The sequence below is a fragment of the Saccoglossus kowalevskii genome, chromosome 12, assembly GCF_978046115.1.
Source record: "Saccoglossus kowalevskii chromosome 12, keSacKowa6.1, whole genome shotgun sequence".
NCBI lineage: Eukaryota > Metazoa > Hemichordata > Enteropneusta > Harrimaniidae > Saccoglossus > Saccoglossus kowalevskii.
The window spans coordinates 3,299,183-3,323,725 of record NC_140652.1 but is presented as its reverse complement, the minus strand read 5'-3'; the positions used below and the strand labels follow the sequence as shown (position 1 = coordinate 3,323,725).

Sequence of the window (24,543 nt, the reverse complement as noted above, 5' to 3'; positions counted from 1 at the left end):
GTCTGAACGTTGCAGCTTTTTGTTTCCTTTATTTGAAATAATCTATACTGATTTACATATTCATTTTAAAAAAAATCTCGCATCGACTCTGGTGAAATGGAGATTGCTAAAAGTAAAGAAAGAAAAGGCAGAGGAAAGCAAGATACAACCAAGACAGGCACAATAAAAAAAATCGTTAGAACAAAAAAACGCCTGAGTTTGACCTTGTTTGATAAATTGTGCCGCATTACAATGTGCAAACAAGCAGTAACTGGAAAACAATTCAGTGATTTTGTAGTTTGCTGATGAAATGAAATTATGGATAAGTTAGTCAGCTTTGCTATATAGTGATTCTGGTTTATATTTCAAGAAAGTTGGTTTAATCATATTTCATAACAGTTTTTGTTATCATAAATCTGTCATTGATTCGATTTGTTTGTGATCTCTAACGTGGGTGAAATTTGGAATAACAAGTCTGTAATTGTTGAGGTGCTGAATACAAATTCCAACTTTGATTCTTAAACTCAAATTATCAAAAATATTATTAAAATGTAATTAGGAATTTGCTTTATCTGTAAATTGTATTAACCTATTTTGTACTGTACATGGAACTTTTACTTTCATTTTATTTGCTGTAAAAACGTGAAATTACTTTTTTATTTCCTGTAACCTGTACCAGCTTTGCCCCCACCCCAATACTGGTTCGTTTCTGAGTGAATATGTCGGTGAGGACGCAATAACGATCGCTGACCATATCAGGCATACGTTAATGATGTGCACTGGAAGTGGCCGAGGCGGTATTATTGGCACTCTCTCTTGAGGATTTACATGATCAGACAAATAAGAACTGAGCAAGAACTGTTTTTTTTAAATAAATTATAAATAACTGACACTCCTAGTAAAACACTTATTTGTATAAATTAAATAACAGCTTAGCAAATGTAAAAGGAAAAATGTCATTTTTAAGATATTCGACATAAACATATTTTCAATGAATTTTCCTACCAAATAATTCTGTACTGACCGACTGAATTTCATTTTTAGTTGCACACCTCTAGCCATAGAATCAAAATTGAAAACATGTCTTCACTTCCAATGCAGTTAATATGGCCATAAATTGTTTTTGCCAACTTTTATTGATATAGTCAATACATGTAACTGCACCAGTGGAAATTGATTAGGTATATTTATTTCCAAAATGAGGTTTGATCCACGTATTTTGCTAAGGCTTATTAACCCAGGGGTCTTCACGCAGACTTTTCTCGTAGTTCTTGATACATCGCATCGCGTATTTACATCTAGATTTGGTTCCTTCTCGAAAATAGTGTAATTGTTTCTGCTTGGATTTAGTAGTATTACGCCAGCAATCTGGATCGCTTTACATTGGTTTACTGACAAACTTGTTATTTTGACACGATTGCGAGGAAACTACCTCTCCAACAATCTTCAGGCATTATCGCAATGTGTAATGTTTACATCTTGCAGTTAACTGCAATCTTCTGTGATCTCTACAGTCCAACTCTGCCACTTGACGAGAAGAACTGTTTCTATGACCATGGCGGAATGTACTCAATCTTTATTTTTATTTTAGTAGTATATTTCTCCTCAAAACTTAAAAAAATAACTTTTCAAAACTATTTTGTGCCCACATGTTCCGAGAGTACAGCTTTCCCCTCACTATATTTTTTTCAGATCAGCGGCACCCTGGATTCGAACCAACGATTTCCAGTTCGACGATTTATGTGATTGCATGATTACTTACCCCAACCACCGTCCCTCGGGTGTTGAGGGACGGTGCCCCAACGAAGAAACTGACCGATTTGTCGGTCATCGGATAAAAATGTATGAAACAATAGAAACTGTTCAAATAGTGGTATAATTATCAGTCAATATCCTGTTTGGGCCGAGATTCTCATAAACGTTACTTGAAATACGTTATCGTTTTCGTAGCTGACCATCATTCACTTCGAATATAAACGGGTATATAAATATTAACGTGCTGAAATGCAGTTATGTGAATGTCACACTTTTGGTATTTAATTTATATTCGTGATTGGGTGCACGTAACGTAGTGATACATTATACGTGATTGGACAATGCAAACCAGATGGCGTGTTGCCACTAGTGCATTGATTGTTGGAACCACCTGGGGTTATGGAATTAATTAACGTATTTAAACTTCGCACATGCGTGTGGTCGGGCACTTTTGCCAGAGGTTGTTGGAGAGTACATGCTTGCTGTACGATCGTTGTCGTCGGTTTAGGTCGGCCATGGTAATGTTCACTGTGAGTCAAGTTACAGTTGAAACTCTGGTTTAAAGTCATTGGCAAGTAAGTGACCTGTAATTTAAATTGAACTGAACGGAACGGAACGGAACGAGTCACCCGATTTGTTGAATGAAGCCTTGGCCTCGTGTCAGCAGTCGCAACAGTGGTTGGCGAGACAGAACCTTGCTTATTTTTGTACGTAATATTATACGCCCCGAATACGCCTATTATCATAAGGAGTAAATTACTTTGCTATTGTCATGCGTTTATTTGCTCTTAGACAACCGTGTGGTGTGGAGCACGCTTTGGAAACGTGGTACCGTGGTGTCAACAAAGACTACTGGGACACCGGGTAGAAGCTGACGTGTACATTGTGTTCCTAGTCTGGTCTGCGTCCTAGTGAACTACTACGTAACTGGTGGTGTAACGGGAGCACACTCGTAATGGATTGAGGAGTCTAGGTTCGAATCGTAGCAAAGCTGACGTGGAAGAAGTCACGAAGGAACCGGTATACACGCCGCAACGCCGTCGCTCTATTAATTGTTGTGTAGGACAATTACTTGTTATATTGTGAGCTTATTGAAACCAGTACTTGTCATTTGTTTGTACGCTAGCGATATTGTTAATTAAATGTAATCTCGGTTTGTTGAGTTGTGTCGACCACTCATTATATAGTATAGAATCGTTTAATTTATCCCTGTTTTGATCAGGGGTACCCTGGTTAGGACATTGAATGTGTCACGTCCTGAATTTTATTTATTTAACGCGTTTGTAATAGTGTCATGTGTATTAAAATAGTATTGTGAATATTCAAATACGATAGTTTCATTGCATTCAATTGTATGCCAATGCACGATCATGGATGAAGTAGCAGGACGAAGGTATTTCTTACCGAGCTTGGTGACAGTGAATAACACGCGACTCCTACCATGACTCGCTGCCTTGTGCTTCACACGCATGGAAATACATAACTCATTTGATGAAATTAAATTATAATCTGTGGCCCAAAATACAGATTGCATGAACAAATAAAACATGTTGTAAAGTCACTCAATGTTTTTGTAAATTTCATATCTTATTTTTAAGAAATGATAAAATAAGCTGCCATGGATTGTAGTATGTTACTGTCAGACGTCTTCATCAATTCCACAAACTTATTATATGAAGGCAACGTAAAATAGTATCTTGGAATGTGTTTTACCCTAATAACCCTAAAACAGGAACAAATTAGTAGTAAATTACATAGTTTAAATAAAGCCGATATAGTTGCAATCGGTCGCAAACAAAATATACATTATCAGAGGTACATTACTTGGGGTTTGCAACTCGCATATTACTGTATGGTGACATGTCAAGATCCCATCAAGTCTCTTCTCGTAGATGTCGAGACTGAGGCTACGACCTTCTGACATGTATCATGTTCAAGGTTTGTAATGAAAAAAAATAAAACTTTTCTTGCCACTATCATAGTGAAAAATGTAATACATCGAAAATGTACAGAAAATATAGTTCTCGTAATCCGTCATATCGTGGGCAGCCATTTTGATCCACCTGGACATCCCAGTATCCCAGTTACCTCGGGCATGCGCATTCGCATTTTTCTGAGTTGGAACGCTTATGCGAGATTCTGATGGTATCATGTCACCGTTGTTGCAAACCCCAAGTAATGTACCTCTGATATTATATATTAGTTGGTTGTAAAAAATATTGATAGATATAATTTTTCATAATGCAATATGAACACAGGAGTGCCTTTTTGTTTTTTGTATAAAAATAACAATTCATTATACAGTGGTACTCATCCGCAATTGCATTTATATCACACATGGATTATCATCCATATATACACTAGAATATCGCAAATACTGTATACTCAAGATATTAGTCATCAATTCACGTGATAATTGCCGGCTTTCATGATGAGTCACTTAGCTTGACATGCTGTTCCATTCACTGTGAGGGCACGCAATGTAATGAGTGATGTCTACAACCGAAGATTAAGACGAGTGCCCCCAGGAGTCGACTATTAGAAAGTATGGGTGAAATAGTTGAATTTCAAAAAAAAATAACCTGGTCAGCAAACATTGAAGAAAACGCATACACAAATATAAACCAACATTCATCATAAACGTGTAACTCTACACTTGGGAATTTTGCACCGTAGTTTTACCCCCTGCCTAATGGTCAACAAGTTAGATTGTTGATATCGATATTGACAATGCACTCAAATGACTGTGATCAGCAAACGGCGTGTACGGTAACCCAAGTGCCATGAATAAAACAACGATTATAATAGTTACATCACGTGATCAAATACTACAATGTGCTCTAAAAGTGTTTCTAAACATGAACACAATTTTAAAATGCGTAGGTGCATATCTAGTAGCCTATGTTAGTCCGTAGACATGCAATTGATATATATGGGGTGTCGTTGACCATTGTATGAACTGCGTGGATTGTAAGCCCACTTATATTAATGCAATAGTTTTTGCAAATTGTACTGAAACTGTCTAACACGCAGTGGTCGTTTCGACATGTGGTGTATCGATATGGGTCGCATACGATAAATGCGGAGCATAAAAATCTAGTTACATAAAATGCGCGTGTTGTGTATGCCAACTAACATTTCTAATCACAACATAAATTGAATTATGGGGAAGAAGAAAATTGAAAATGAAAACCGACTATGCAAAAAATGTGAAACTGGTGCGATTGAGGATGACGTTCATTTACATAGAAAGACATCATTGTAGAAATGGAGAGATTATTTTCAGTAAAATTATAAAAAGCAACTTTCCATTTTCAAAATACATCAATAATGCAATTAACAAATGTTACACACATGCCAAGTGACGTTACACACATACCAACTAACGTTACACACATGCCTACTAACGTTACACACATGCCTACTAACGTTACACACATGCCTACTAACGTTACACACATACTAATTGACGTTACACACATACCAACTAACGTTACACACATGCCTACTAACGTTACACGCATACCAACTAACGTTACACGCATACCAACTAACGTTACACACACATACAAACTAACGTTACACACATACCAACTAACGTTACACACATGCCTACTAACGTTACACACATACCAACTAACGTTACACACATGCCAACGGACCTTACACACATGCCAACTAACGTTACACACATACCAACTAACGTTACACACATACCAACTAACGTTACACACATACCAACTAACGTTACACACATGCCAACGGACCTTACACACATGCCAACTAACGTTACACACATACCAACTAACGTTACACACATACCAACTAACGTTACACACATACCAACTAACGTTACGCACATACAATTGACGTTATACACACACACGCCAACTAACGTTACACACATACCAACTAACGTTACACACATACCAACTAACGTTACACACATGCCAACGGACCTTACACACATGCCAACTAACGTTACACACATACCAACTAACGTTACACACATACCAACTAACGTTACACACATACCAACTAACGTTACACACATGCCAACGGACCTTACACACATGCCAACTAACGTTACACACATACCAACTAACGTTACGCACATACAATTGACGTTATACACACACACGCCAACTAACGTTACACACATACCAACTAACGTTACACACATACCAACTAACGTTACACACATACCTACTAACGTTACACACATGCCAACGGACCTTACACACATACCAACTAACGTTACACACATACCTACTAACGTTACACACATGCCAACGGACCTTACACACATACCAACTAACGTTACACACATACCTACTAACGTTACACACATACCTACTAACGTTACACACATGCCAACGGACCTTACACACATGCAAACTTATGTTACACACATACCAATTGACGTTACACACATACCAACTAACGTTACACACCATATATATATATGGTAACACGTAAATATTTGAACACACATAGCAACGGGTTCATTAACCACACTGTAAACATGGCAACACAAATATGCACGAGATAAATAAACACTCGGACAGAATACATCATACAAAATTGTGTATTTACAATTGAATATACAACAATACGAAAACACCTTTTATAAATACAGACTTTGACGTCATATATTAAGTATAATCTTTATTAATGTGATATGTAAACCATATGCATGCTATTGCTATATAAGGTATATAATACCTGATATGAAGTCTGCAACCAGTTACTAGTACGTGACGGGTGAAATCAATGTCAAATATGTATAATTACGACGATTTGTTGACGTAAACTATGTTGTATTCACAGCACACTTTAATTTAAAGCGGGAGGGTCGTCACCTGCGCACGTCCCAAGCGACCATTAGAACACACGCTAAAACGGAAAGGCTCATGGGTAGACGTTTGTTTGTAAACAATGATACGCTATGGCCAACTGACGCATGCGCAGGTGACGACTCCCGCGCTTTAATACTACGTACAAAATATTAAAATCAAATCTTTTTAGTTTATGATCAATAATTAATCAGTTTGTCGTCAAAAATAGGGAACATAAATAATATATAATAAATAATAAAAATACTTAAAATTATGAATTGTATAAATTGTTTCTTTTAAGCCCAATAATTCAATATGTATGTATAGCCTAGCATTACATTATACACCACTGCCATTCGAATATTATACCACAGTAGCACGATATACACCTCCCTGCCGACCGAATATACCACAGTAGCACGATATTCACCTCACTGCCGACCGAATATACCACAGTAGCACGATGCTCATCTCAATGTCGACCGAATAAACCACAGTAGCACGATATTCACCTCACTGCCGACCGAATATACCACAGTAGCACGATATTCACCTCACTGCCGACCGAATATACCACAGTAGCACGATGCTCATCTCAATGTCGACCGAATAAACCACAGTAGCACGATATTCACCTCACTGCCGACCGAATATACCACAGTAGCACGATGCTCATCTCACTGTCGACCGAATATACCACAGTAGCACGATGATTACCTCACTGCCGACCGAATATTATACTATGGTAGCACGATGTTTACGTCACTGTCATCAAAATATTGTACCACGGTAGCACCATGGTCACCTCACTGCCGACCTACCTAATCAGTGTCTGGAATCAGACAATAAACACGTAAATAAATATGTATTGGCAGGAATCTTATGTTAATCAACCGATGTTCCAGTTTCTGACCGAGTTCGATGTCTGCCCGGCGTTACTTTTATGCTGGGTGTGCGCGATTTCTTTCGATTTGCACTCGGGCCTCGAACATTTCCCTTTTTCCGTTGCTTTAATAAATGAATGGAGTCCTTCAAACAGCTATAAAGACACCCATCGAGTTGTTGTGCTTGTTTTGTGGCAGAGTTGTCACTTTCTGTCGTGTCCCTTGGTGGCTTCTTTGACACGGGACGTGGGGTTGCTTCTCTGCACTTATTGTCGGTGCTGTAGAAAACGATGATTTTGTTTTTTCCATGTCGTTGCGTAAAATCCCGAGTTTCACTTGTTTCTGCGCTCCATGCCTGTTTTGTTGGTGGTTTTTCTTTCTTCTCTTGCATAGTGATGGTAGTTCTCAACTTATCTCGCACGCTCTTCATCCCGACCGGTATTTTGACCTCCTTCTGTCGCGTGGTAATTGTGTACACGCGTTTTTTCATAAACGGTTCACTCAGTTGATTTTTATATTTTGGAAGTCTTATTTCTGGCATGGGGTCTTGAACAATCTCGCTGTCCTTAATCATAAGTACTTTACTCCTCGGCCTGTCGTCATAGGAACAATCGAACTTTGTACTTCCCCTAAGGTCAATATCCAAGGATATATATCTGTGAGCGGGCCGATACGCTGACTTACTAGGCGGAGGGCTTGGACTTGGATTGTTTCCCGGATTCCGCAACTGAACTCGTTGTCCGCAAATAGGTACGGGGTCTTTGCAGATGGCAGGCATGGCTGCACGGTTTCTCATCCTAAATAATTCCATGATTTGCTGTTGTCCGTTCTTACTGCGTGACATGTCTTCAACAGCTGAAGTCTGTGGTCTGGCTGCAAACGTTAAGCAGCGTGGGGTGCGGCGTTCATCCCGCGTTGTGTACGGGCGAGGTGTTATCGTCACGGATATCACTGGCCGAGCTAAATTGTCAGTGTCATTGGTCTCATCTTCGCTGCCACTCATGTTCGCATAAACAATTGTCGATGGCAATAATAAAAGTTAACTGTTTAAAAGCAATAAAACGTCCGCTTTTCAACCTTATCCTGTCCAGTCTCATGTAAATTATCCCATTTTGCGCTTAGAATTTGTGAACTTAGATGACCTGAAAACTAAATAGCCTCTCAAATCGGCGTGTTCCCAATACTCCGCCTCCAATCAGCGATAATAACATCTGTTCAATTCCTGCAATGTAAAGAAAAGCACTGATATTAATATTGTGTGTAACCAATTGTGTGTGGGACCAATTGAAATACACAATCAACAAAATACGTTTTCGGATTTGAAAATTTCTTTCGCTAATGGTGTCCTTTCCATTTGTGGGAGATATGCGTGATCATGTGACCATGGGAACAATATAAAGCGTTGGTAGTTGAACGCCGTGCAACGATTTCGATGTGAACAATTTCATTGATTTTAAGAACTAGTTGGGACAAAAAGGAAAATAATAAAGACTTTTAAGTATTGATTGTGTTCGGAAACGAGCACTGAATAGCATTGAGCATTCAGATTCCACACACGTGCGACGACGAACAGTTTCAATAGATAGAGCATTAAGTTGCTTGACGAGAGAAAGGTCGCTTAAGTGAACGGATGTTGTGAATTAAATATCAATTTACTGGTACTATTATGGCAATGATTTCGTTTTATCGTGTACACTTAGATATAGTCTACGACATACGGGTGTTGAGTCGCCTTATGTTATGTACACGCTTCTATTGTTGTCCGTATACACTGCATAGCTTGGCTGGCACATTACAAAGGTGACGCCTTCTTTGAAATGTAAAAGTTATAATAAATGAAGGAACAAAATGGCAAGGAAACGAGGACAGCTAGACTGTTCAATTCTGAAAATACAAACACACAGAGTCTAAGAATAATTTTCGTTCACCACATTATTCAAGTCACGTGGCTAAGTAAAGGCCAGTTTTTATTATAGGATGTGATCGCTCTTTCGATACGGCGTGAACAAAAAACAAGTATGTCTGCTGGGGTTAAATTTCACACTGCAAGTATATTCTCTCGACAGATGTACCAAAATGCGTGCAATAAAAATATAAAACGCCCGGATGTAGCTCATTCCATTGATGGTATATGTTACTATGGCGACTGCACTTATCCAGTCAACGATGTGCTATTGACGGAAGTTTGTAATCCAATAACAAACGGTGACAAGGCAGACAAAGAACCGTTAAAATGTGGCCCAAATATTGTTAATATTATACAAACGACAGGTGCTGTCTGGCTTTATCAATAAAGTTGATCTCATCAGTAAATTCAATCACTCATCGAGTTCCGAACACCATGAAAAAATCGTTTGCGGCGTCACTTAGGGGCAAGACATGCCTACTACTTGCAGTTTATAAAAATGAAAGTGTTTTTTTTTTTCTGAAATAGTTTCATTTTTATATTTATCATATTTGATCGATATATGTAACGTATCTCATTTTTTTAGATCAATATTTTGTGTGTTTGTTTTTGAATAGCATTTCACGACGTTCCACTCAAAATGAATATTGTCAGATACGATTTTTCTCGTGAAGCAAGGGTTAATTTTCACCTCATTTTGAAGACGGTTCTTCTGTTAAGTAACTTAAGTGAACAAGGAATGCATGACACTATTATATGGAAAGTAGAAACAAAATCGGAAGGAATAGTCTATGTGTACCCAACTGTATACCAAGTCGGTTATACTGGCCCATCTCTGCTGATTTTTTTTTCAGTTAAATTATAATGAAAAACTAAAATAGTTTTGCAAAATTTGAGGTGAACGCGATTTCGCGTTAACACCTTCATTCCGCGATATTTTTATTTAATTTAAACTTTAAAAAGAAATCAATCGCCCATACTGCGCTATTCTACAAGTCGGTTTGTACTCTTTACGTCGTACATGCACACATAGACAGATTGTACCCATATGTACCCAGCTGCATACCAAATCGGTTTGTACCTTTTACCTATATGCACATATAGACAGATTGTACCCATACGTACCCAGCTGCATACCAAGTCGGTTTGTACCCTTCTTTACCTATATGCACGCAAAGACAGATTGTACCATATGTACCCAGCTGCATACCAAGTCGGTTTGTACCCTTCTTTACCTATATGCACACAAAGACAGATAGTAACGATATGCACCAAACTGCATACCAAGTCGGTTTGTACCTTTCTTCACCTATATGCACATAGACAGATTGTACCAATATGTACCCAGCTGCATACCAATTCGGTTTGTACCCTTCTTTACCTATATGCACATAGACAGATTGTACCAATATGTACCCAGCTGCATACCAAGTCGGTTTGTACCCTTCTTTACCTATATGCACATAGACAGATTGTACCCATATGTACCCAACTGCATACTAAGTCGGTTTGTACCCTTCTTTACCTATATGTACGCAAAGACCGATTGTACCGATATGCACCCAGCTGCATAATAAGTCGGTTTGTACCCTTTTTTACCTATATGCACACATAGACAGATTGTACCCATATGTGCCTAGCTGCATACCAAATCAGTTTGTACCCTGCTTTACCTATATGCACGCAAAGACCTGTTGTACCGATAGCACCCAGCTGCATAATAAGTCGGTTTGTACCCTTTTTTTTACCTATATGCACACAAAGACACATTGTACCCATATGTACCCAGCTACGTACCAAGTCGGTCTGTACCCTTCTTTATCTATGATCTGAACAAAGACAGATTGTACCCGTATGCTGCATACTTAGTCAATATATATGCTCTATGAGACATCCAGATCCTTATCAAGTCATTATGTACTCCATACCAGGTACCCAGCTGCAAACGTTGTTTTGGCAGCAATGTTGGTAGTATACGTTCTATGAACAAATAGCCAAGGTGTGCGTTCTAGTTTCACCCGTGGTACAAATTGACAACTGTGTTTATTGTTGCATCGAACAAATACAACTGTTTTTTTTATCAAAATGCAATCGCTCACAAAATTATTTTAATTCGCCAAATTACTTATTCACATCGCTTCTTTAAAATTGTTACACTTATGGTTATGTAACGATTGGTGTAACGGAGTACTGCAATCATACAGTAGTATAATCTATAAAGTATTCGACGTAATTTTGACATGTCTTTTAGTTTTTTCATTGTTTTATCACTAACGAATATGAGAGTAAAGTTGGTTTCAAACAATGCGTACAATATTCACATACTACTATATCATTGGTTCTTTATCCCAAACGTTTAGTAACTTTTCACAATTTAACATATTTTCCATTTATGTCCATGTGAGACTTAGTTGTGGAAAAGATTGACAATAGAACATACACAGATATATGTTTCACAGTGTGTTTAGTCAGAGCTAACAAAGCTACTCGTAGCATAATGTGACTCTGTGATCGTAGTCAGTGGTAAATACGACCACATATGTCGCCATTAATTCATCCCTGCTCCTTAGCACAAACATGTAACAACAACAATCGAATTGTAGATTTCACCGCAAAAAATAAAAAACTAATGCTGATGACGTCATGGTCACGTCCATATGGTGTCACCACGCGTAGCTAGGCAATCGTGTAACACTGACGATATATGTAACGCTCACATGGCTTATAGAAAGTAACGATTTGAATTAAGTGAAATGTACAAAAATATTACCTCTTACGTGTATCCTTCTACCACAATCATAAGGTCACGTGACTATGAAAACCTCTTATTAAACCTGCTATTCTGACGAGTTTTTAAAATAAAATTACAGTGACGTCATCGCATTGACTGTTGGTCTAATACACTGCACCAGACAACTATTCTCCCCGTCACCGTAAGTTAAGTAGGACCCCTTAACTGTGTATTCAGAATCCTAAAGATCCTTTATTAATAATTGCCAGTTAGTATAGAAAACATCGTCCGTTCTAAACAAAATCCGTTACCATAACGACCCAGTCATTTTGTGATGTCTTCGTGTCATGATCAACTAGGCTATTATATTATCTGTAACTATTTAGTCTTGGGGTGTTCAAAAACAGTAAGGGGGCGCCTTTTTAACCTCATTTTTTAGCCGTGAAATACATGTTTCTTGAATTATTACAATATTTATGCAAGTAAAACAACGTCTGATGCACGTCTAAACTGATGTCACACCGACTACAAACAACTTTGTTGATAGCCTGGGGGTTGAGGAAATACGACGAGAATGTAAAGGAACTCGATTTTTTCTGTCATATTTGGTATATTATTATCAAGTTTTATGTACAGTATATATACCATATTCTCACTAATGGTGGCAATCACCGACAATCGCATACATTGCAAGGAAACATTTATACTGATTATTCTGTAGTAAGTTAAGTGGACTTTCGCGAGTGCAACTAAAATCGTTGCCGTAGAGTGAATGCACGCTATAGTAGCATAAATAGGACAGTTGTGTGTGCATTACACTCGTGTACTGTTTATAATGTATACTATTACTTAGACACGTTGTAAACATTGCCAGTCAAGGCGCAAATCTATTAAAACTTATCAAACAAATGAATCATGTTAATGAGAAATTCCAGGTTAATATTGGAAAAAGAATGGTTCAGAAAAACAAACACAATCTACGTCAGCAATGACAATTAAGACTACCGTTAAACAAATTATATCACACTCAATCTGAAAAAAACAAATATTAAATTCAGTCCAACTTGAAGTGCAATATACTTACTGTATTCAAATGTAACCTGGTAGGAATATATTTTGAAACAGTATTGTGTGTCGAAAATAGGAACGTGGAGTTTGGTCAGCAAAACAGGAAATCAGTGAAAACGAACACCAGACCTTTACCATCTCACCTGACACCATTGTTGTTTCAGGCTGCCAGACCAGGCTTTGTTTTGAACTTGAATTCAATTCGCTACTTGTCCTGAAAATGCCTCGCAGCTTGTAGGCTTAAATATATTTTGCTTGTATCTATTGTCGTAGAAACGCTCGTTTCCACATGAACTGCGCCAATGGAGTAACTACGAAGTGATTACGGTACCTTTAGATTTGTACAAATGGCTGCGAAGGGTATATCGTGTTGCCTGGTAGCTTACACCATTATCACATGTACTTTCATATGGTGTATTGGTTTTCATTTGTATCCACTTTCATATGCGTGATTGCCTAAGCACACTAACGTGTGAAAATAAATATCAAGTCTGTCAATGTAGGGGGTAGTTTGGTTCACAGAGGCAACTGACCATGATTCAAAGGGTCGTAGTACAGTCGCACATAGCAACGTCACTATTTAATTTATAATTAAGTACACAATTCACGTGTATGAACGCTCTATTATTAGTCGACTTTTGACTCTTAACTCAGATAATTTATTGTTGATGTATGTCAATCTGATCACTAAACGATATCGTCTAGGGACACATCACTCTACACTGTCGTAGTTTACTGATACAATATGTACTGTGCCGAACTTAGTCTCCATAGTGATACGCCGTAGTGCACCCGGCATGCATTGCAGCGAACTTAGTCACCTGCCAATACGGTATCCGTCGTTGGAAGAAAGATCAGCTCTGAAACCATCTAACTTACATAGTGTAGTCGTACTTGTAAGAAAGATCAGCTCTGAAACCATCTAACTTACATAGTGTAGTCGTACTTGTAAGAAAGATCAGCTCTGAAACCATCTAACTTACATAGTGTAGTCGTACTTGTGGTCGAATACCTAAAATAGGACCGACCATTGCCTTAGTCAGTGGTAGACCAAATTAAAGCCACTGGTCAAGATGAAACAATTGATTTGAGGTAACCCTGGTTACGGTCTACAGGTGGTAATGTCAACTGCGACTGGTTGACGCCAGTACGAACACGGCTAATACATTTTTGGGCAATGGGTTCCTGCTTTGCTAAATTATTCTTTGTGATAGATTGACAAGTTTGGGAAGTTCCGATTTTTATTTCTTTTCTGTTAAGTTATTTGATAGAATCTTTAACTTATGTATCAGTATTTTTTTTTTAATTTCCACGTTCGAAATTTTGACAGGAAGTTGGTAGTCCCAGACGTGCCGCATCATTAATTTACAAATCTGCAAATATACCGTGACAATACATCGATTTACACCCTTACACGGGAATGTTTTTACAGTTATTTCAACATTTTCGTGTTCAGCCTTCACCATTTGCAATGGTAATATGAATACCTTTCAAAACAAAAAATATGGCCAAAATTGCTGATTTCAACAATATGGATTATCTTGAAAACATGTATATTGGCGACTTTCAATTTGCGTCAATATTTATATATTTAAAAAATTAATTCTTGATCGTTTTATTTCGTACCTTGGAGACGTGGTTTATGGTTATCGGTGGAAGTAAGTTAGTGTCAATAAATGTATTTCCGGTTTTTCGGGACATTAAATGGGTACTCTGTGATGTGACACCCTCAGATGTGGTTTAGGGGCCCTGCGATCGAGCACCCTATGATGGGACACCCTGGAATGACCATTCTGAGCAACCCTGGATAGGGCACCGAATGAGTCGGTGGTACCGTGTTTTAACACCATACCAAATACCAAATTGTCAAAATACAATAATATTATTTAGTACGGGGTATTTTAGCTCTCTCCTAGTACAGTTATATTTATAGTTATTTAATTGAAAGACAATGACCTTAAATTGGCAACATTGCCCCCGTCCTATACCCATATTGGATAATTTTTCTGGTCAAATATCCGTACTGGGACATTTTCTTCGTCTTATACCCGTATTAGACAATTTTTGTGGTCCAATACCCGTACTGGGACATTTTCCTCGTCTTATACCCGTATTAGGCATTTTTTGTGGTCTAATACCCGTACTGGTACATTTTCTTCATCCAATACACTCATTGGGTAATTGTTCTGGCCCAATAACCGCACTGGGACATTTTCCTCGTCCTATACCCGTATTGGGTATTTTTTTCTAATTGTATATCCGTATCGTCCTATACATGTACTGGGTCATTGTTGTAATCCAACACACCGAGAACCCATGCGTGAGTACCCATGTTTGTTGAACGACATCAAAGACGGCGTACGGATTCATCCCATAGAATAGCCATGCAGGATCGCCGGGAGATTGCCACATGGATATTGAAAAATAACACTGTACATGTATTGTGTTCATCTTCTATGTTATTTTTTGTGTTGCAGCGTGCGTACCAAGCTCCAATTCAACTGCCTTCCTAGGATATACCTGTATTAGGTCATTGTTTTTGTCCTATTTCCATACTATGTCATTATTGTATATATGACACGTGTAGCGATATATTCGTGATAAACAAATATATTACTTCTCCAACCGTTCGGTAATACGTTGGATTATAGAAACATAAAATTCGTATTACGTCACTGCCCGCCCCCCACTCCCTATATTTAGGGGGGGCCTATGCTTGATCCCTCATTTTTGTTGACCCCCCCCCCTATCTAGGGAAAAGAAGAAAAAATTTAAATTTCACGGGCTTTTCCGATGAATTTCACCCCCTATCTAGGAAACTTTTCTGTCTAGTACTCCTTTTAAACCCCCCTTTTTTGTATATCTCGGGAAGTGTTTTGATGAAATACACTCCCTATTTTGAGAATCTCGGGAAAACAAGCAAAAAATACCCCCTTTTCTACGATTTTCTCGGGAAAATGTTCCCGAGACAGATCGTCAAAAAGTACCCTCTTTTCCGAGAAAATGGGAACGCGCATGCGGCCCCCTATGGATCCTGAGTGGGGGGGGGCGTCACTGTAACTTGGTGTCGATCTCCCTCTCATCAGAACGTATATAACTCAACGTATATTCACTGATAGTCAAGAGTATGGTACACGATTGTACTCACCTTACACCAAGCTGCGATACGGCGTTTGTATCTACAGAAAATCTGACATATTTCGCTGCTATGTTCACATCCAGTTCGCATCCAGACAAATCTTTTTTACCTTTACATCAATTATTTACAACGATTTCCCGGCGAATTCATTATACACAGGGTGGTTGTAAACACGGTTAAATCACATCCTATAGTTATCAACGTGGAAACTTACAAGGACGTGCACCTCGCGAACTAGCTTTTAAAATAGCTTAATTCTAACAGTGCCTGTACAGCACAATTACAAATGTTATACGGGTGGTATCAGTGTATTCCAGTGAATTAGGGTCACATTATTGAACCTAGCGTTAAAATTGTGACAGTCTCTGTATTGTATTGGTAGGGCTGAAGGAAACAAAATCGATAATTTCAACATTACTTCGTCAATTATTAAACACGAGAAAGCACGTTGCTTTGGTTACCGTCGCTCAGTTATGGATCGCGTTGTTTGGTGTCTAGTAGTCCATGACCAATGAGAAAAGCATATGTTCCAAGTCTGGTATATCTCGAGCGTAATTATGCATATGTTACTAGGTATTAAACAGTATGCTACGTGATGTTAGTTGGTTAAGATGCTTAACACAAAATTAAAAAAAAAAAAATTCAATTACTGAAATTTGACACCTCGAGTCATATTATGTGTGATAAGTGTGTGTATGTTGTTACTAAGTGGTAGTGTCAATGTTTGCGCAATTATAAATATATACAGAACGATTCGTACAAAATATTGAAGGGCTATTCCATTTTTGTTTCTGTGTTCAGTACAGTGTAGTTTCCAACCTACACATGAAAACGCCACAGAGGATTGAAAGTTCGGCCCCTCCCCTACAGTGAATAAACCTAAATAGCGTACATGACACAAATTACATACAAAAACACGTTAAAATAAAATATTGTTTTAACATTACATTTAGCGCGTAAATGTTACGCACAGCCCCCTCCCCCCCAAAAAAAAACACAAGACAATATGCTAATTAGATGCAGCGAAGCCAAGCTGCACAATGTTCTAACACGTTATGATGTATCACTATTGATTCGGAGCAGTTAATGGAACATATATAGACAAACTTCGTACCCGGATGTTGTACTTCTATTCTTAAAAACAGAACCAGCTTACAATATGATGTTATTTTTACCACTTTATGTACATGTTAACAGATGCCACTACATTAAACCTAAAAAGTACCCATATTTGTCATATATACATGTAATATCATATTAATATTTTCATTATTTATATTTATGTTCTCAATAGGAAGATTGTAAACTGAATTATAATTTAATCAAATAATGTACTGATATCGACTCAATAAATACTGCCACAATGCTTCAAATAGAATAGAATAGAATTAACAAGTTTGGGCTCACCAGCCTATTATTTAAGTATTTTAGTGAATGGAAGCCATTTTGTTACTATTATAACACTGATGTTTACTTTTTGTTATCCTGGATTACTTCAAATAGTCGTTATTTTGTTATTACGTTATGTTCTGTGTAATTAGTAATTAGAAACATGTTCATTTTTGGAATTATACTCCAAGATTGTACGTATCGTACTTTTCCGGCTTAGCACCCAGTGTTTTTAGGGGGTGGGTCGAGCACCCCACTGAAACAATTAGCCACAAAAAAAATTGTTCACCACCATGTGCCAGATTAGGGGATCGGTACAATAAAATTGCGAAATGAGGTGCATCGTCGATGATTTCCACGACACATTTAAAATGACGAAACAGAAATGATAACAACTTGAAAAATACACACATTTCATTACAATATTATTTACATACCATCTAAATTTACTAAACCAACAAACAGTGTCATGTGATTTAAGATTAGCCTTTTTTCAGAAATTATGCGTATTTTCATTACATCACTGGATGTCACTGGGTTATTACATTTCGTAACTGTGGGCGGTCGATTTGTCCCAAATCACATTCGTCCCAAGTCGATTCGCTCCACGTGTTGATTTGTTTCACAAGCTTATTCGTCCCAAGTCGATTCGTTCCGCAAGTTTACTCGTCCCAAGTCGATTCGTCCCACGAGTTGATTCGTCCCACAAGTTTATTCGTTCCAAGCCGATTCGCCCCACAAGTCAATTCGTCCCATAAGTATACTCGTCTCAATATAAAATTGTTAATTCTTCTTATGACTGCTCTGCTATTCTTGCCAATATTGACTTTTATGTTCCAAATAGGTGTTTAAGACACAAACCATTTTATAAACCTGACTGTGTATCAGTCAACTGGAAGAAGCATTCGTCACTTTTAAGGTGTATGACATTATTTAATGACATTTCATTTAAATGTAATATTGATATTTTTTTTATCTTTATATAGTTTTAAATCTGTACTGTATAATTTTCTTTAATTTTATTTTGTTACTTTATCATTTTTATGTGTATTTGCTTATTCTTGTATTTGTGTTTTCTTTATGTATTGTTATTTTTTTCCAGTTCTGTTAATGGGTTTGCCGGTTGAACTGTGTATTGAATAAATAAAAATAAGAAATCAACATTTCAACATCATAGTCAGAAAAATGATAAACATGGTAACAACTTTTCATTTCGGGAAATACTGTAACAGTAAATATTGTTATAAGGACATGTTAGGATTTCTGGTTGTATTTTATATGCATAAAGCATGATTGTCTTCTTACTAATATTTAAACGAAGTCATACATGCGGACAACATTATTCTCTCTAGTCAATATCGATCGCCTTACATTACATGTGTGATGTTTAACAAGGCTCCCTTACATCAACTAAGCATGTCCCCGCATTGAACTTGATCTGCCATCCATGCTGGGGCTTCGGTCGTTTCGTAATTTATCGACTACAATGCAAGTCCTCGAGTTAATTATATACACATTGAAAACTATCCATGTCATCAATAAACAAAACAAAACACGTTTAATCTGCCCCGAGTTAGTTATATTCACGTTAAAAACTATCTATGTCACCAAAAACAAAACACGTTTAATCTGCCCCGAGTTAGTTATATTCACGTTAAAAAGTATCTATGTCACCAAAAACAAAACACGTTTAATCTGCCCCGAGTTAGTTATATTCACGTTAAAAACTATCTATGTCACCAAAAACAAAACAAGTTTAATCTGCCCCGAGTTAGTTATATTCACGTTAAAAACTATCTATGTCACCAAAAACAAAACACGTTTAATCTGCCCCGAGTTAGTTATATTCACTCTAATATCTACCCGCGTAATACGTAGTCCTAGTATTACAAAAATGCTGGGAATACTACGAATGCGCACATTGTGATTAATCAATTCAACCAAGTGAAGTTTTTTTTCTACAAAATGTTGTTTTTCCTCCATTCCTGTTCACCATTATTATCAATAAATTCGAAATGTTCGCGTTTCACATTTATTACAATGGCATACACTATAATAGTTGTAAAAACCAGGATTATCATGTCGGAATGCATGATCAGGTGTTCGCAAAGAACGGATTACGGAAGATTCGGCCACATACATGTTTTATATCTTAACGATAAATAAAATGTGATATCAAAAAAAAAAAAAAAAAATACATCGGAGTTCTTAAATATATTCATACCTGAAAAAATATGCAAGTTATACGAGAGTGTGAATGACAGTCGACAACGTGACGTAAGCGTACATCTAATAATTTCAGCAAATAAACACACCTATCCATAAAACAAAACAAAGAACAAGTAGCAAATTACTTAGTATATGACGGGGTGATCGGATAAACAAAATGAGATATTAAAAACAAATCACATCCGTTCTCACATATATCCAAACGTACAAATGGGTTCTGGCTAGTCATATTTCGTGTAAACACGGTTCGTCGGACACACAATAGAAATCGACATGACCGAGCACTCATACGTACGTTGAATTGACAACTGCTCGTACAACAAACTAGAAATGGACATCACCCTGCACAACATGATAATTAGGCTGACCAAAGACAATATTAATAGAACAAAAATCTATTGGAACGAATGTGAATTGGGAAGTGGGACGAATATCAATCGATTGTGGGACGAATAGCAACCTTCTTTAGCAGTCTGATTAACAGCCCCATGCCATGAATTTGGCGAGTAATAGTCCGCCCTCTACGGTGAATAATATAATCAGTTATCAAAGCTCGACACGAGCATACAATACTACTTTTTGGCCGTTTATTAATCAGAACGTTAAGAAATCCGGGTCATTTTTCATCTGGAAATTTCCCTATTTACATTTGTATGCTGGTGATCCTTGATTACTATACGTTATATTTAATGTTTCAACAGTTCAGGTATAATAATTGAAAAAATAAAGCACCCATACTGCTCATTATTCGATGAATGAGGAACTCGACTGTGCCTCGACGATGATGGCAGCATACATCCTCGTCCTTGTTCTTTTATCTTGCAATAATGGACAGCAGGTCGACTTTTATTTTCTGAATTAAGCATGGTTCGGCATGGTCTTGAAAATGCAATATAATAGCAACAGACTGCAGAATCTTTGCTGACAGCCTATCTGTCATATACTGCATAGCATCGGTTTTGTACAAAGGAGGTTCTTGCAAGTTCATCTTAGCCATAAGGTGTGTGATCAAAATTTGACCTTTTATTACCAATCCCCCAGCCTCTGTAATAGCCAGATATCAGATTGCTGTTGGATGATATGACATGGTCACTCGTGTTGGCTTGACAAAAATTTGACCTTTTATAACCAATCCTCCAGCCTCTGTAATAGCCAGATATCAGATTGCTGTTGGATGATATGACATGGTCACTCGTGTTGGCTTGACAAAAATTTGACCTTTTATAACCAATCCTCCAGCCTCTGTAATAGCCAGATATCAGATTGCTGTTGGATGATATGACATGGTCACTAGTGTTGGCTTGACAACAATTTGACCTTTTATAACCAATCCTCCAGCCTCTGTAATAGCCAGATATCTGATTGTTGTTGGATGATATGACATGGTCACTAGTGTTGGCTTGACAACAATTTGACCTTTTATAACCAATCCTCCAGCCTCTGTAATAGCCAGATATCTGATTGCTGTTGGATGATATGACATGGTCACTAGTGTTGACTTGACAACAATTTGACCTTTTATTACCAATCCTCCAGCCTCTGTAATAGCCAGATATCTGATTGCTGTTGGATGATATGACATGGTCACTTGTGTTGACTTGACACAAATTTGACCTTTTATTACCAATCCTCCAGCCTCTGTAATAGCCAGATATCTGATTGCTGTTGGATGATATGACATGGTCACTAGTGTTGACTTGACAACAATTTGACCTTTTATAACCAACTCTCCAGCCTCTGTAATAGCCAGATATCAGATTGCTGTTGGATGATATGACGTGGTCATTAGTGTTGGCTTGACAAAAAATTGACCTTTTATTACCAATCCTCCAGCCTCTGTAATTGCCAGATATCTGATTGCTGTTGGATGATATGACATGGTCACTCGTGTTGACTTGACAACAATTTGACCTTTTATTACCAATCCTCCAGCCTCTGTAATAGCCAGATATCTGATTGCTGTTGGATGATATGACATGGTCACTCGTGTTGACTTGACAAAAATTTGACCTTTTATTACCAATCCTCCAGCCTCTGTGATAGCCAGATATCAGATTGCTGTTGGATGATATGACATGGTCACTAGTGTTGACTTGACAAAAATTTGACCTTTTATTACCAATCCTCCAGCCTCTGTAATAGCCAGATATCTGATTGCTGTTGGATGATATGACATGGTCACTCGTGTTGACTTGACAAAAATTTGACCTTTTATTACCAATCCTCCAGCCTCTGTGATAGCCAGATATCAGATTGCTGTTGGATGATATGACATGGTCACTAGTGTTGACTTGACAAAAATTTGACCTTTTATAACCAATCCTCCAGCCTCTGTAATAGCCAGATATCAGATTGCTGTTGGATGATATGACATGGTCACTAGTGTTGGCTTGACAACAATTTGACCTTTTATAACCAATCCTCCAGCCTCTGTAATAGCCAGATATCTGATTGTTGTTGGATGATATGACATGGTCACTAGTGTTGGCTTGACAACAATTTGACCTTTTATAACCAATCCTCCAGCCTCTGTAATAGCCAGATATCTGATTGCTGTTGGATGATATGACATGGTCACTAGTGTTGACTTGACAACAATTTGACCTTTTATTACCAATCCTCCAGCCTCTGTAATAGCCAGATATCTGATTGCTGTTGGATGATATGACATGGTCACTTGTGTTGACTTGACAAAAATTTGACCTTTTATTACCAATCCTCCAGCCTCTGTAATAGCCAGATATCTGATTGCTGTTGGATGATATGACATGGTCACTAGTGTTGACTTGACAACAATTTGACCTTTTATAACCAACTCTCCAGCCTCTGTAATAGCCAGATATCAGATTGCTGTTGGATGATATGACGTGGTCATTAGTGTTGGCTTGACAAAAAATTGACCTTTTATTACCAATCCTCCAGCCTCTGTAATTGCCAGATATCTGATTGCTGTTGGATGATATGACATGGTCACTCGTGTTGACTTGACAACAATTTGACCTTTTATTACCAATCCTCCAGCCTCTGTAATAGCCAGATATCTGATTGCTGTTGGATGATATGACATGGTCACTCGTGTTGACTTGACAAAAATTTGACCTTTTATTACCAATCCTCCAGCCTCTGTGATAGCCAGATATCAGATTGCTGTTGGATGATATGACATGGTCACTAGTGTTGACTTGACAAAAATTTGACCTTTTATTACCAATCCTCCAGCCTCTGTAATAGCCAGATATCTGATTGCTGTTGGATGATGACATGGTCACTAGTGTTGACTTGACAACAATTTGACCTTTTATAACCAACCCTCCAGCCTCTGTTATAGCCAGATATCTGATTGTTGTTGGATGATATGACATGATCACTAGTGTTGACTTGACAAAAATTTGACCTTTTATTACCAATCCTCCAGCCTCTGTAATAGCCAGATATCAGATTGCTGTTGGATGATATGACATGGTCACTAGTGTTGACTTGACAAAAATTTGACCTTTTATTACCAATCCTCCAGCCTCTGTAATAGTCAGATATCTGATTGTTGTTGGATGATATGACATGGTCACTAGTGATGGCTTGACAAAAATTTGACCTTTTATTACCAATCCTCCAGCCTCTGTAATAGTCAGATATCTGATTGTTGTTGGATGATATGACATGGTCACTAGTGTTGACTTGACAACAATTTGACCTTTTATTACCAATCCTCCAGCCTCTGTAATAGTCAGATATCTGATTGTTGTTGGATGATATGACATGGTCACTAGTGTTGACTTGACAACAATTTGACCTTTTATTACCAATCCTCCAGCCTCTGTAATAGCCAGATATCTGATTGCTGTTGGATGATATGACATGGTCACTAGTGTTGACTTGACAAAAATTTGACCTTTTATTACCAATCCTCTAGCCTCTGTAATAGCCAGATATCTGATTGCTGTTGGATGATATGACATGGTCACTAGTGTTGACTTGACAAAAATTTGACCTTTTATTACCAATCCTCCAGCCTCTGTAATAGCCAGATATCTAATTGCTGTTGGATGATATGACATGGTCACTAGTGTTGACTTGACAACAATTTGACCTTTTATTACCAATCCTCCAGCCTCTGTAATAGCCAGATATCTGATTGCTGTTGGATGATGACATGGTCACTAGTGTTGACTTGACAAAAATTTGACCTTTTATTACCAATCCTCCAGCCTCTGTAATAGCCAGATATCTGATTGCTGTTGGATGATATGACATGGTCACTCGTGTTGACTTGACAAAAATTTGACCTTTTATTACCAATCCTCCAGCCTCTGTAATAGCCAGATATCAGATTGCGGTTGGATGATATGACATGGTCACTAGTGTTGACTTGACAAAAATTTGACCTTTTATAACCAACCCTCCAGCCTCTGTAATAGCCAGATATCTGATTGCTGTTGGATGATATGACATGGTCACTAGTGATGGCTTGACAAAAACTTGACCTTTTATTACCAATCCTCCAGCCTCTGTAATAGCCAGATATCTGATTGCTGTTGGATGATATGACATGGTCACTAGTGTTGACTTGACAAAAATTTTACCTTTTATAACCAACCCTCCAGCCTCTGTAATAGCCAGATATCTGA

General features: G+C 37.7%; 1 protein-coding gene and 1 long non-coding RNA gene across 6 annotated transcripts; one reads left to right on the top strand and one right to left on the bottom strand.

The window, feature by feature from the left end:
- The first annotated feature begins 2,193 nt into the window (after positions 1-2,193).
- LOC146735427 (uncharacterized) lies at positions 2,194-3,061 on the top strand. The gene is made up of 2 exons (XR_014931066.1): positions 2,194-2,309; positions 2,527-3,061. It is a non-coding gene; the product is annotated as an uncharacterized LOC146735427 (long non-coding RNA).
- A 3,243-nt stretch (positions 3,062-6,304) lies between these two features.
- LOC144348228 (uncharacterized) lies at positions 6,305-16,355 on the bottom strand. Of its 5 annotated transcripts, none has more exons than XM_085506349.1 (2): positions 16,310-16,355; positions 6,305-8,678 (listed from the first exon to the last, which is right to left on the bottom strand). In XM_085506349.1, exon 2 carries the CDS (start codon positions 8,457-8,459, stop codon positions 7,458-7,460), a length of 1,002 nt encoding a protein of 333 aa, XP_085362475.1. In that variant the 5' UTR covers positions 8,460-8,678; positions 16,310-16,355; the 3' UTR covers positions 6,305-7,457. The 5 variants fall into 5 exon arrangements, with proteins under 5 accessions (XP_085362475.1, XP_085362474.1, XP_085362472.1 ...); XM_085506348.1 differs by lacking the exon at positions 16,310-16,355 and adding an exon at positions 13,493-13,559; XM_085506346.1 differs by lacking the exon at positions 16,310-16,355 and adding an exon at positions 13,178-13,465.
- Positions 16,356-24,543: the final 8,188 nt, after the last annotated feature.